Raw genomic sequence first — 15,232 nt, forward strand, 5'->3', positions numbered from 1 at the left:
GTGGCTTAGAGCTGAGGCCATTCCCAGACTCTCCCTACTGGCAGCAATGTGGAGGGAGTAGCGGGAAGGCAAAAAGTGACAGGAGAGATGAGACTCTTAGATGAAGGTGAAGAAAGTTGGGAAGGAGATATGAAAGATGTCCTCTACCATATATTTGTCAGCAAACATTCCCTTGCCCCCTACTCTGGTCTCACCTATCTTGCTTCAATTCACAGCCTTTACTCTGGTAGTTCCTTCTCTTTCTGGAGTACTTTCCTCCAGATATAAGCATGGCTCACTTCCTTACTTCCATCAGTTTTCTAATGTTCTCACATTTTCTTTTTACTTTATAAAATTTATTGGAGTGACACTGGTTAACAAAATTAAATAGGTTTCAAGTGTAGAATTCAATAATACATCATATGTATATTGCATTGTGTGTTCGCCACTCAAAGTTAAATTTACTTTAGTCACCATATATTAGTCCCCCCTTAACCGTTATCTAGCTTCTATGACCAAACTATAGACACTTATATCCTCATTCCCGTTCCCTTTGCCTCTTCCCCTGTTTTCCTATGCTTCATAACTGTGTTACTCAAACATCAGTGTGCATACAAATCATGTGGGAATCCTATTCAAATGCAGATTCTGATTCATTGGGTCTGGGTGGGGTCTTAGACTGCAATTCTAAGTGTCCATTTGACATCAATCTGTGAATTACACTCTGTAACACTGGCCAATATCAAGATAGTATCTATTTTCTTCTTTTTTAGCTCATCATCTTTCTCTTCTAATCAGACTATATCTTTCATGAAAGGAGGGGCTTTAGCTTATTCTCTACTACATCCTCAGCATCTAGTATGATACCCAATACATAGAAGTTACTCAATAAATATTTATTAAGTGAATGACATATATGTTGTTGGAAATCAAAACTGGAATTTTGAATGTATTTTCCGTTAGAAACATTGTTACATTTAGATATTTAACAGGTGAAACAGATTTCTGTGCTCTGGCTGTATAACTTCCTACCATGAGTAAAGTGGCTTAAATAGGGGCATAAACCCATAATTATGTTCAGAGTTCAAGAAACTTATAAACAAATCATTAGGATCCAATCTCTTTACAGAGTTACAGCATTAGAGGCTGACCATATGAGAGAAAGTTAGAGAACAATTACAAATAAATGATTATATAGGGACAAATGCAAATGTGCTGAGGCAAGCAAAAATTTAAAGTCATAAAAAAATGAATTTGGTATAATTAGTTGAATATAAAGCCTGATATAGCATTTTAGTGTCCCGGATTAACAACAAAAAAAGAATTCTTACACATCTTTTTCAAGTCTCCAGTGTCATTAAATGAATCTAACTCTGATGAATGATCAGATACCTCCGGGAACACATGAGACACACTGTCCCCAAATCATAGGGCCTCTTTTAACCCAAGAACTATATATGTATTCTACTGAATTATCATTATGCTACCTTGGCTGTGATCTTTCCAATGTGGTATATTGCTTCTTGATATAAAATAAAATCAACTGTACTTGAAGAGCCAGCCACCATACTTCAATATTTCAATCGTTTGAACTTTGAAAAGTAGACAAGGCCAAAAATAAACAAACAAACAAATATTTTTAGTTCTGCCTAACTCTAGAATTGGTACAGCAAAGAAGTATTCTGGCTCCCTTCACTTGAGTCAGCATTAACATTGCCATGGGATTTTATGTATACCTTCTACTAACCAATGAATAGGAAGCGAAATTAAAAATAGACTACAAATATGCAATAAAAATAAAAATTAAACCTATAGTTAAATGAAGAAATATTACTCCCCCAAATTGGTTTATGGTAGTCACAATCCATTTTTCTTTTTCTTGAACTAAAAATGAAAGAGCTTCTAAAATTGTTTTCAAATGGGACAGGGGGAAGTGCTAGGAGGGCTGCATTTCTGTGGTTTCAGGGATTTGTACAGGCATCTTTGAAAAATATCGTTAAAATGTTTAGGATTGAGATGGAACCCTCATGTATTTAAGTGCTAGTGGGTACCTGGTGCTGCACTCTAATCTTTTCCGGGGCAACACACCCATTCCTGCTGCTGGGAGTACTGGTCAATAAAGGTGTCCCTTACTAGCAATTGCCTTTGGCCTTCAGAAAATACTTCTATTGTAGTCTCCATTTCCTCCAAGTGGGTAGCCATGGGCAATGACTGACTGTTCAGGAATACAAAGGCCAGACCCTCTCCCTGCAATTCAGGACAGCTCTACAGAGCTAGCTCAGCTCTAAGGCCCCTGTGGAATTGTCTCTGGCTTCTATTAAAGTCAAATCACCCTTCAACCTCTTCTGCTGTCTGTGCCTTTCTTCATTGTAGTTATTTCTCTAGAAAATACACTCTAATCTACTTTTGTCATCCAACACTCTGAATCATGGTCCATTCCCAAGGAACCTACTCTGAGACATTTTGTAGAGTAAATAGCACAAACGTTTATTACTATTCTCAGAATAGCAACGAATTCCCCCTTTCACCCAGAAATCACCTTGCTGTTGTGTGTTTGAGTAAATGGCTATGGCCATAGATAACGGGATTCAGCATACTTACAGGCTCCGACAGTGGTCAGTCCAGGAGCTGGGCCAGGCTGTTTTGCCCTCAGCTCTTGAAGTAAATGGGTTACCGCCTTCCACTCAGAGCTCAGATCTTCTAACTTCCTCTTTAATAGAAAAGCATACATGTTATTTATTTAACATCTTGAAGATACCTTAATTTATGAAGTTATTAATTCATTTTGTGAATATAGTATTGCATTTCTATTGTATTTTACTTCTGAGTTAATTTTTCTGGGTAAAATTCCTTTCAAAGTTACCATAATTACTTTAGTAAACCAGCCTAGAAATATTTATCGATTATTTGCTGTATACAGGCTCTTACTTCAGGTACAATTTGATTTAAAGGAAGTAGAGTACCAATATTAATAAAAGCAAAACGAAGAAAAAACAGTGTATCTCAGCAAGTGGCTTGACTCTTTTAAATACCATCTAGTGTGACTGCATATAAGAATTATCCAGATAACATTAAAAATATCTTAATGTCCTGGCTCACCCCAGATCAATATTAGAAACTCTTGGAAGAAGAGACATGGGGATGTGCCACTCACAGTCTACTTCAAAAATGGATTCTTGTCCCAAATGGTGGAAAAGATGACAGTAGACATTTTTCAGTTGTCAGTCTCTTCAGGAACTGTCCCCTGCCTAGTGCTTCCTTGCCTAAGGGCATGCCCTTCCCTACTCTCATTCAATAACTGATCAAGGTGAGAGTCTAAAGGCTCAGAAAATGTCTGGAAATTTGACAATTGGCCCTCATGAGTAGATACAAGCTGACTTCAGTATACCACTGGGTAGCCATATAACAATAGCAGTCCCCTTTTGTCTGTGGGAGATACTTTCCAAGATCCTTGGTGGACGCCTGAAACCATGGATAGTACCAAACACTGTATATACTATGTTTTTTTCCCCATATGTATATACCCATGATAAAGTTTATTTATGAATTAATAGTAACTGATAATAAAATAGAAAAATCATAATAATACTCTGTAATGAAAGTTATGTGAATGGCTTTGGGACTATTATTATGTACAATAAGGGTTACTCGAACACAAGCATTGTGATACTGTAACAGTCAATTCAAGAACCAATGGCTACTAAATGACTAATGGGTAGGTGGCATACACAGCATAAATACACTGGACAAAGGGATGATTCATATTCTGGGCAGGACAAAGCAGAATGTCACAAAATTTCATCATGTTAGTTACAACAGCACACAATTTAGAACTTAAGAATTGTTTACTTCTGGAATTTTCCATTTAATAGTTTTGGATCACAGTTGACCATGGGTAACTGAAACCGTGAAAAGCGAAACCACGGATTAGGGGGTAGGAATACTGTATTTATTGTCAGTAGAATGTGAACAGAAGTAATATATGTCAGTTCTGGGCTGAGGCTTTTCAAAAATGAGTGAGGTTTCTTTCCTTTTCCACTGGCTGAAAGCAGAGGTCTTCAGATCCTAGAACAAACCTTCTTAATGGATTACGGGAACAGGGTTAATTCTAATGCCCCTGAGCTGTGGCTCTCAAACTTTGGGATCATCAGAATCACCTGGAGGCCTTGTTAAACCACTGATTGCTGGGTCCCAAGAACTGGTATTTCTAATAATTTTTCAGTTGGTGCCGATGCTGACTGTCCAAGACCAAAGCCTAAGCATCAATTATATCTAATAAGTTACCTCAGCATCTATTATGAACTACATATGCACCATTCTTGACAAAAATAAGAAAATAAGCCCTTAAATCATTTTCTATAGGAGTTAATTATCTTGAGGGGCCTCACTTAGAAAAACTTACCAAGAGAATAAATTCTAAAAATGACTTACTTCCTAATTTAACTATCCTTTTGCTCTTGAGGTTGTTTATGTCTATTGTGTCTAACATTAACTCAAGTTGGGGCTTTTATTTTTTTACTCCCAGAGTGCGTGTTGTTAAACGTTTACTATCATACCAATGAATATACCTTTATTTATTAATAACATAAGCCTTGAATACAAAAGCAAACAAAAAAATGCCTCTGATCAGTGAGTAAAACTACCATTGAAAGTCCTGCCATTTGGAAGATCTTTTTCCATTCTGACATCAGAGCTAAACACTGAGAATTAAATATTATAAAAGGCTAGTGAATTAATGTATATTTCATCTCTTGATTCTCTTGCAAAGATTCAGTGACTTCCCAAGGACAGAATATTAAGAGCACCTAGCAGTAACCATGCTGATAACAAAAGGTAGTAATAAATAGGGATAAGACAATAAACATAAAAGCATATATCTAGAAAAATGTAATGATCTTGGTTATTTTTTGAAGGGACAACAGTACAACATATGGTGAAGTTTCATACATCATTTAACTTATAGGAAGTCAACTACATGTATATGTATAGAGAGGAAGAGGGAGGAAGGGAGGGAGAGAGGGAGGGAGGGAGAGACAGAGAGAGAGAGACTGATTTGAATAGTGCTGGGATCTCTCTACTAGTCTACTAAATAAGCAAATGGCCTCAGACTGAGGAGAGAGAGAGTTTTCTGTTCCTTACAGTTGCCTTCGGTTCCATATTCTTTTTATAGCGTAAGCACCTTACTGCCTTGATTCTAATGTTTAAAGGTATGTATCAGTCTTACAATTTGGCTTCTAAAAGCAAATTAACTATTTCATCTTGGCCTCAACTGAAGAAAGAGTGATCTGTATCGAACTTCATATTTCATGTGCATCACTGCATAATGAAACAAAACAATAATTGATGCTGATAATGATGCCCTGAAAATTAAGAAAAGTTTAAATTACTTTGTGTTTTTGAATCGGAAGTCCTGGATTTCAACCCTAATTCATTACCACTGGTTGTGGGATTGTTGGTAAATCAGATAGGTCACACAGATCTATCATCCCTGAAATATGGATATGACACTACCATCTAACTCATAGATTTATTGGAGAAATTAAATGTGATATTTTATGTGAAAAGAACTCTGTGAACTGTAAAGTACTATAAAATTGTTGGTTAGTTATTATGTACTGCTTAATGAAGCAAAACAAGATAGTCAATAAAAATTTTCACTAAAATAGTTAAAATGAAAATATTTCAATGCTTAAAAGACTAGGTTTGATTATCCAGAAAATAACATGTTTATATGTTTAATTTACTTTTATTATTACCTAAATTCTGAATAGTCTATTCATTTTTTGAATGTTATCTAGTCCACTGTTATCTCCAAATGGGTAAAATAGTTACTATAATTTCAAAGGTAGAAATATGTATAATTTCAAATTTGAAAAATAAAGTAGTACCCCAAAGTTACTGTAAACATCTGAGGATACTTGCAAAGTGTCGAAAATGCAGTAAGCTCAGAATTGTATATTCCTCAGTCTTTTATAATTATAAGCAAATAACATCACATAAAATGCCTACAGATTTTGATTCAGGTGGTTACAAAAATAGTCTTGCCACTTCAACTATCTGGTGTACTTTAGAGTTGAAATGGATTATTTATGTATTATGGAAGTTCTTTTTCATTCAGCTTTGTTTTGCTTTCTTGTCCTCTGGCATGCACCCATATATAGTGTTTGCTCATCTTTTCTGTTAGGCTGCAAAGTTCTCTTGGGTAGCAAAAATGTTTGGCTGCAACAACCAATGCAGCATTCTTCACATAATACACTTTAAGCTCAATAAAGATCTGTAAAAGGTAATAATTTGCTAACCATGTCAACACTTTTTAGCTAAATTTAAGTGAACCAAATATATGTCTAAATTCCAACATCTTTAAATATAAAATCAGCGGAATTATTGTTATCAAGTCCTATTCTTGATTAGATTTCCAGAATTTAAAAACTTTGGATATAATTTTACTTATATGTGGAACCTAGAAAACAAACAAACAAATAAAACAGAAACAAACTCATGGATACAGAGAATAAACTGATGGTTTCCAGGTGGGAGGGGGGTTGAGGGGTTGGATGAAATAGGTGAAGGGATTAAGAATACATTGGCAGTTACAAAACAGTCATGAGGATGTAGGTATAGTATAGGGAATACAGTCAATAATATTGTAATAACTATATATGGTGCCAGGTGGATATTAGACTAATCGGAGGTACCACTTTGTAAATTATACAAATGTCTAATCACTATGCTGCACACCTAAAACTAATATAATATTGTATGTCAACTATAATTGAACATTTAAAAAAATATTAAAAATAAAGCATCTGTAACATGTTTAAATAAATACAGACAAAAACTTGAATACGCTAAGTAAATTACAGATTCCAGGCTTTCCTCACAAGAGCTAAAATGCCAGCAATCATAGTGGATTCATATTTTGCCCAAAGGGAGAAACTTCAAGATCATATTTTTAAAATGGCAAACTTAGTTTTATGGCTGAGCATTATTTTCTATTATATATAATTTGTTTGGAAATGGTAATTAAATGTGAAGACAATTATATCAAATAATGTGAAATTTCTTCTTTATAAAGAACAGAAATTAATCATAAGAAAAAATGATTTCTAAATATAGCTTTCCTTTTTTTAAATTTAAAATGGAACATATTTTTAAACTCCGAGTTTGGGATTTTCAAAATTTAAAAATCTTATATTTTCCTCTTGTATCAACGTTTCACATGCAATTAATATGTTATATGGATAATTGAATCTATCTATGGCTCTATTTACACAGACAGGTATGTGAATACTGTAATTGAAACATCTATGTGTCTATATCTGTCCCTATAAGGACAATTAATACAACCGAGGACCAGGGGTGGAAGTTAAATCTATAAAATGCTTGCCCAGTTCCAGTATGAGCTACTATGTCTAAATTGAGACTTTACCCCCAAATATTTCCTCAGAAAGGAGTCTGCTCATAGTAGAGCTTTGTAATGTCTTTTGTATCTTAACTATTTTGTTTTGAACAATAAAGTTGCACAGTAGCCTGAAATAACCATAAGAGATGTGAATTTTAGGATGTTTATTAAAGTCATCTGACAGAATTGGTTAAGAAAAAAAGGAGGTAAAGAAAGTTGATTAACCATTAGCAATTATTCCTAGAGTATAACCTCACACTTAACATGGTGAAGGCCACTGTAAAAAAGTCTTTTAAATATAATTTTAGAAAAACCAAAACAAAATAACAAGTTATTCTGATGGGGTGATAAGTAATACATATCTAAGAAAAATGAAAAAATATCTTCCTTAATATTTTGTGAATGGGCCGTGAGGTTGGAGATAAAAATTCCAGTGACAACATCGAGGAATTGAAAAATGGCCTTGTTGGTAACTGGCAGCTAGCTAGGCATGATGGTCCCAAATTAACATTAAATAGTCAGAGATAAGGCCACCCCAGAGCCATGTTTGAAATGAGACAAAGACAAGGCCACTCTGCCAGAACAAAAATGACTAAAATGAGACACCACTCCTTCTTTAACAGCAACAGTTCTGTCCTGGTTTAATCTCCTCACTTTCTAGATAAAAAATAAGACACCCCATCACCACATTATCTGTTTCTTGATAGCATCTAATCCAGAAATGGTTTCCACTTCCCTATTTTGTCCTTGGAATAATTTAGCCAGCCAAACCCTACGAGCAGCTCTTTCCAGTGCCCTCTTATTAAAATGCTCCACAGTCTCTCTGGAGAGCTTTCTTTCTTGCTGCAGTAAGCTAAATAATCCTAACTTTTTGATTGTAGGTATACTCCTAAGTAGTCTTTGGATAGAGAGATTCAAACAGTGCCATATTCCAAATAATTTAGAAAGAAGATGGTGAGCCTTGGAATTCTGGAACACACATATGAAGAGTATAAATGAACTCATTTCATAAAATATAAATGTGGCAAAAGCTATATTTCTAATTTGTGTTGTTTTATAAAATGTGAGATTTCAAATAGGGAAGTGCTACTCAATTAAGCAATTAAATACAATTAGATACTAGGCAATCTCATACATATTCCTAAATGATTTTATCTATAAGTTGCTCAAAAATCTATTATAAATTTTATCCTCACAATGGGAAAGTGAGGGTTCTACTTACATTCAAGCATGTGTGATTAACATTTATTCAACCTCTCATAGTCCAAAACTTTTTCATCCGTTGTAAAGCTAACTTGTATTTTTAAAAAATGAAATTCTGCAATTTATATGTCAGCAAATTATGAAATGTCTAATATTGTTATTTTTTCTATAATTCTTTTCCCGACTTTTTTTTTTATTATCATTGCTCATCAAATATCAGTCAAAATGGATCTGTTCATTTTGAGGGGACAGACTTATTCTGTTATCTCTATATTGATTTCTGATATTACAAAAAAAGCTACACCAGGTAAATGAGATCATATACCTGATCTATAAAATCCAAATACAGTCATAATTATAATATTTAATTGGGCAATGTTTTGACCAAAGAGACACCACTTGACCTGCTATACCATATACATAAATATTCAGACAGACTTCTCTTGTGAGTAATATATTAAAAATTATCAGGAAAAAAAATAAACCATAAGAAAGTTCTTAGAAATGTTAGGATGTTGACATTGGCAGTAGAGCAAACTTGTTGAGAAGAAAAAAGAAACAGTCTAATCTAGTTAATTAACAACAAAACAGCTAGGGAAATGAAACATCCCTGGTTGTGACTGACTATAATTGAAAATGACTAATGATGCTGTCAATTTGCAGTTTATATCTGAGGAAATCATGTCTGGAAGATTATAATTGCTCTCTTGACCATTTGTTTATAGCAATTATTTTGTGTTAAAGGTTGAGGTGGAACTCTTTGGCCAAACACAGAGGCTCCTAACACCTACTTTTTCTGTTACATTTTTAAAAAATTTAAGAACGGTAATAAAATATATTATTAGATTCATGTTAGCAAGATTATTTTGATAATCTAAAAAGTTAGCAAAGCAAACCAACCAGTTTCATCTTATTACTTTAGCAAGTAACCAAGACACTTAAAATTTCATTATTACTCTCAGTTCTGACATATGGAAAGTGATATAAGTTTTCAAAATATGTGCACACATTAAAAAAAAACAACAGAAAGCATAGTGTTCCACATTAAAGAATGAGTATGAATAAAAGAAAATGTCGTCTAAATGCTTAAGTTCAAAAGAATTAAAAAAAAACATTTTAAAAACCAAAAACAAATGGCTTTTTTTTTTCGCATTTGTCAATAGCGTTACTGATGGCAGTTGTTTTTGTTGCATTTAAACTGCTAAACTGCCTACTATTGAGACCGAGTCATTACTCTGTAGAAAATGGAACATATTAAAAACAATTTAATCAACAGCATTATCATAAAATATTATTACCAAAGGTATAACTTAAGCAAAATGTTAAATAATTTATCTAACTCATCCAACCCATCTTCAAAAATTTTTGAAGTTAAGATAAAGTAACGATATAAAAGTGTGTGTATGTGCATGTGGAGAGAGAGAAAAAAGATGCTTATATCTTCAATCATATTATTCAAAGATTTTTCCAGTAATTTTGCATCAGAGTTGGTTTTACATTTATGTCACTAGTAGAACTATCTCATAATATATATTTGAGCCTTAATAGGAAGTTCTCAAAGAAAATAAGAATGAAGTTGTTTAATCAGGGATGTTAAAAAATAAACTAAAAATTTACTACTTTTGAAAATTAAAGAAATCCTAGAGAAAATGATGAAGTGAAGAAAAAGGGGAAAACATAGTCAACAAGTATGAGCCCAGCTCCTAAATGGGACTCAACTTTGGAAGTGAGCATAGAAGCTGAACAGACAGGCTGTCTGATGCAGAATGTGGACATGCCAATAGACAGTTAATTTCCTAAGAAACAGAATCATTCTCTGATGTGACCTTAATTAAAACGTCTGCAAGCAGTGGACATACTAATTATACATTTAAAACTCACTATATATATATATATATATATATATATATATATATGTAGGGATTTGAATTTTCTTTTTTTAAGAATATGACTTTCTTCTTCATAATTGCTATAGTTTTCAAATGTATCCCCCCCTCCAAATCAAAACCAAACTTCTTTCATGAAAATGTATTGCAAACTACTGGACCCCTTTTCCCTTCTATTAAAGGGTGATAAACCTGACTGTTAAGGCAAAAAGGCATTAGGAATAGTACCATTTAAAAATTTTGATATATGAAATCAAAGTTGAAAAGAGGCTTTGCTTATGTACAATCAAAACAATGGATCACCCTTCAGAAAAATCATCCCTAAACTTTACAAAGAAGTTTTTGAGGCATAAGAAGATTTAAATCGTCCCCACAGCTTGCAGGCTTGTATTGCTAGGTTCAACGTTCTGAACCGTGAGGTAATTTTTTTAGCTTCTAATGTTCCAGGGTACCACAAGCAGCAGCTAATTTTCAGGTGTTTCCAAGATCAGAGTTTGTCAAAAGTTGCACATGAGTCAACTATTCTCCATATCCCCAATCTCCCACATCGATCCTGCCTGTTTGCCATTATTGACTTGATATATTTTATCTTCTCTTACCCAGGGGATAAATGGCAGAACAGGAATGAGTTTTTCCTTAAGTTCTGCTTCCCGAACCAAATGAGCTGACTTGAGAGGAAATGGGAAGGAGGGAAAGGGAAAAGAAGGAAAGAAGAGTGCTGATTCTACAAAGTGACTTTAAGAGATACGAAAGAGAGCAAAAGTTAACACCTCCTTGTGCTTTCTTTGTTTTCAGAAAGGTAGTTCATCTTTCACATCATTAATGTGACAGTAGAAACTAGATATGCTCACACATGGCAGGTCTCAGTTCTGATCTCAAAGTGGCCGAGATGTTGAGGCTATGAGTGGAGGTGTGATAAATTAGTATCAACTGGCACATTGTTTACATACAATGAAAACAAAAATTTTCTCATTGACTTTCAAACAAGACTTTCCCTTCATTTTTGTTTGTTTGATTGTTTGTTTGTTTTGTTTCTTTTTTTTTTTTACAAAGGCTTAAAAGTAAACAGCAGTTTAAATGCACATTTGTAATCTGCAACAACTGTACCAAACCCTGCACAGAGTCCTTAAGGACTAAGAAAGAGTAGAGAGAGTAGACCTAGGAAATGGTCCGTTTGTTTTAGTGCTCGCCCTGGGAGTCATTCTGTTAACCAATAAAGGTGTCTGCTTGAGGACTGGCTTTCTTTAGAGCATCAGAAGAAATCCTAAAATTCGCTGCTATCTGGACCTTCTCTAGCTCCTCTACTTAATACTGAACATGTTGTGACTTTATGAAAATTATCATACCAGGCTTGGAACTGGATGCAAATTAATATTTTTTATGTGTTAGGAGTGGGGTAATGTATTCCTGAGTAAATGCCTATCTATATCTACAGAGAAACCTGTCCATTTAGGCATTTGGTGTTTGGATGTTACATTTAGGCAAAAACTTTAAATTTACCTAAGGCGAAGCCCCTTGTAAGCTGTAAGGAAAACAAACAAATTTCTATAAATGCAGCTTGGGCCAAACATAAGCAGTGACCTTAGAGACAGAGTCTAAGTCATGGTAATGTTTGCAAGGACAAACTAGTTCTATATAATGAGATTATTGACCCTCACTGTTTCAGAGCAGTTTTAAACATGAGGGTGAGGTTCACTAAATCTCAGCCTGCACTGTTAGCTAGAGAAACCAGGGCTGATCAATAAACAGCCACCATTACAGGCTCACGGGAACCTTCCTCATAATGGGAGCTATTATAATTTTGGCCAGGCACACAACATAAGGTAACCTGTATCTAATATCTATTTATCACTGGACTTTCATTTGCAAATGAAAGCCACTAATTAGCTATTTTTGAAAACTGAGCTGGCTTTCTATTTCTTTCCTCATGTAATAGCCTGTGAATACATGTGTCCTAGACTTCAAAATGCACGCGGGGAAAGGAAAGAGGTAGAAAGCTTTCTCCAAGGCTGGCTTTTTTACCAAAATGAGAAGCAATTACATGACATTTCGCTAAAAATTCTTGACCCAATAAAGTACTGAAGCCCGAATGCCGAGTCCTCTTTCATAAGAAAGAGCATCAGAGAAAAGAAAGGTCACGGACCATATTGTGATTCTTTTACAGCCGTTGGAGACAGACAGTATGATGCAGTAGCTTGATTTGAATTAAGCCAAACAATATGAAAAGTATCAAGGCTGGCAAGCAAAGCAATAAAGCCTCACAGAATTTAATCTACCTTGAAGGTGGGACTACTTTTTGTATTGAGAGCAGCGCACCAGGACAGAAATGAGTCCTATAATGCAATGACTTGTTAATAGCCTTATGATCATAATATATAAGTAGGGTATGTTGATCAAAAAGGCAGTTCTGCTTCTGCTATTATAGTATGGCCAATATTTCTTTACAAGTTACTTCATCGATTATAAATAGACCACGTCAATGGCAAATGTACTATAGGGGAAGTATAACCCATTATGAGGTAATGGATATTGCTAGTGGTTGCTTCATTACCTTCACTGGATGAGTGGCTGGCTTTTCCTCGTACAAACGCTGCCCTTTAGACAAAATCCCTTCAACATCCGGCTGTTTAGCTTGAACTGCTACTTCGGTTTCCTGGGGAAAGAACACATACAGTGCAGATTAACTTCACAGTTAGCAATAAAATTACTAAATTTAGCTATATACCCTTGGTGACTCCACATGTATTGCAGATCAATTCCTGCATGGCACATAGGGGCATGAAAAAGTAGCTTTTAGTACAGAGAAAAGAAGTAGAGGTCTTTGTGAAACACACTAAAGTTTGAAAAATGTATCCAAAATCTTCTTAAATTATATTGTAATACTACTATACAGAAACAAAGACATTAACTTTCCATTTGTCAGACATTTTAAATGCAATAATGAAAAGTATGATTTATAAATAGGATTAATATGGATAAATACTATTGTTAGCATCAATAATCTCAGTAATCCTAATGTTCATTTTACTTCACAAAGTTCTTATTTAATAGGATTCTCTTTGGGGCTTTGGATACAAGATTTGTTTTGAAAAAGAAACCAAATAATTTTTTCCACATCACTGTCAAAATTATTAAGTTTCTTTCCGAAGAACAAACACATAAAGCACAGTATCAAGGCTTATTAATTATTAAGCAGTCAGATGAAATAAACTTGAGAAATGATTAAATCATTTTAAGAAACCTGTTTTTCCTTAGTTGTAGACGACTGAAGTATGACTAACAAAACAAAACAAAATAAAAACAACCTCCTCGAAACCTCTTCAGATATATGAATATAAAGTGCTTTGTTACTGGCTGCTGTCTAGATCTCTTGAAGAGAGAACAAAAGAAATGTGCATAAATCGAAGCTTAAGGAAGTCAAGTTAAATATTACAGAAGACTTTTTGGACGGAACACTTGTTAAACACTAGGATGGAGTATCGATTAATCAATGTCAGGCGTCAGTCAGGGCCTGGGCAATCTTCCCCAGATAGCAACTCCTGATTAACCTGTATCTCTCTTCCTCCCTCTCCTATCCTGTAGCCTCCCAGGACTGCTATGTGTATGTGCCTTCATGACACTATTTCCTTTATATACTGTGTTTGTGCCTGTCCTCTCTTAGCCAATCAGAGTTGGAAGTCCTCTGATCCCACATTACTATAATCATAAATGGTATAGTAGGATGTCTTGCAACTTATGGGTGCTCAGCACAAGCTCTTGAGAGGGGTTATTTCTTCAGTTCTTATTATAATAAATACCAGTGGGAGATAGGCACTTGGTTCAAAGTATCCATAATATTAAGACTAACCCTGTGCCTTAACGGGTACATGTGCAAGACAGACAGACAGACAGACACACACGCACACACACACACACATATACACACACACCAACTTTAGGGACAATAATTATGGAAGAAGCAAGCCTAAAATTATAAGTATTAATTCATTTGCTAGGATAAAAATCTCTAAAAGTGATTTAAAAACTGTTGTAAAATTGTAACAAAGTCAAATTCAGAGTGTACTTTGTAAAAGTTGGGTATTCTTTCCTTTAAAATTGTTTATAAGTGCACTCAGTGTAAATTCAGTGTAAATACCTTCAGAAAATGACCACAAATAGTTAATAATTTTACCAATGTTTCATGTATGCAGCCAAATAATTAACACTAACAGCTTTTTCTCCCTGACGCAGTCTTCAATTGCAGATAAATAATTGCCAAGATTGGAAAGAATGGCGCTAATTCAGGAGGCACTGGAAAATAGACAGGGTTAGGAGACTGCATTTGATATCACAAGGAATTCCTTTAGAAAGTGAACATACGAATCTTAATTCATGAAATTTTCATTGACAAATGAACAGAAACAGCAAGAAGGCTGACATTAAGGAAGCCCAGGTATTCACTTAGAGCTCTGAATTCTAAGCAGGCGCTTGCTAGATGCACTGAGGAAAAGGTGGCAAGCCATGTGAAATGTCTGTGTTTTACATTTGTAGGAAGTAAAATATTCCTTCAGGCCACCAAATTAGCCCTAGATTTAGTCCTTTGATGAATGAGCATTGCAGTCACATCATTTCCTTTTATATAAATGTTTCCTATTAACATGTCCTTCTATCACCATGACTGTCATCTCTTCATTCTTCAATGAAATAACAGAGTTTAAGTACCTGAATGGGATTTACACTTGGTCCTACAGAAATGGAGCATTGGGTGAGATAAGTCAAGGTC

The 15,232-nt window shown here is 34.6% G+C and overlaps 1 protein-coding gene across 9 annotated transcripts in view; it reads right to left on the reverse strand.

Moving 5' to 3' along the window:
* DMD (dystrophin) overlaps window positions 1-15,232 on the reverse strand; it is a 2,254,165-nt gene that overhangs the window by 640,308 nt on the left and 1,598,625 nt on the right. For all 9 annotated transcript variants that reach the window (XM_036227209.1, XM_036227208.1, XM_036227211.1 and 6 more), the window contains 2 exons: window positions 13,022-13,123; window positions 2,581-2,689 (listed from right to left, as the gene is read on the reverse strand). In XM_036227209.1, coding sequence (XP_036083102.1) covers window positions 2,581-2,689; window positions 13,022-13,123 — 211 coding nt within the window. The remainder of the gene's footprint in view (window positions 1-2,580; window positions 2,690-13,021; window positions 13,124-15,232) is intronic.

This window comes from Rousettus aegyptiacus, unplaced genomic scaffold, assembly GCF_014176215.1.
Source record: "Rousettus aegyptiacus isolate mRouAeg1 unplaced genomic scaffold, mRouAeg1.p scaffold_m13_p_9, whole genome shotgun sequence".
NCBI lineage: Eukaryota > Metazoa > Chordata > Mammalia > Chiroptera > Pteropodidae > Rousettus > Rousettus aegyptiacus.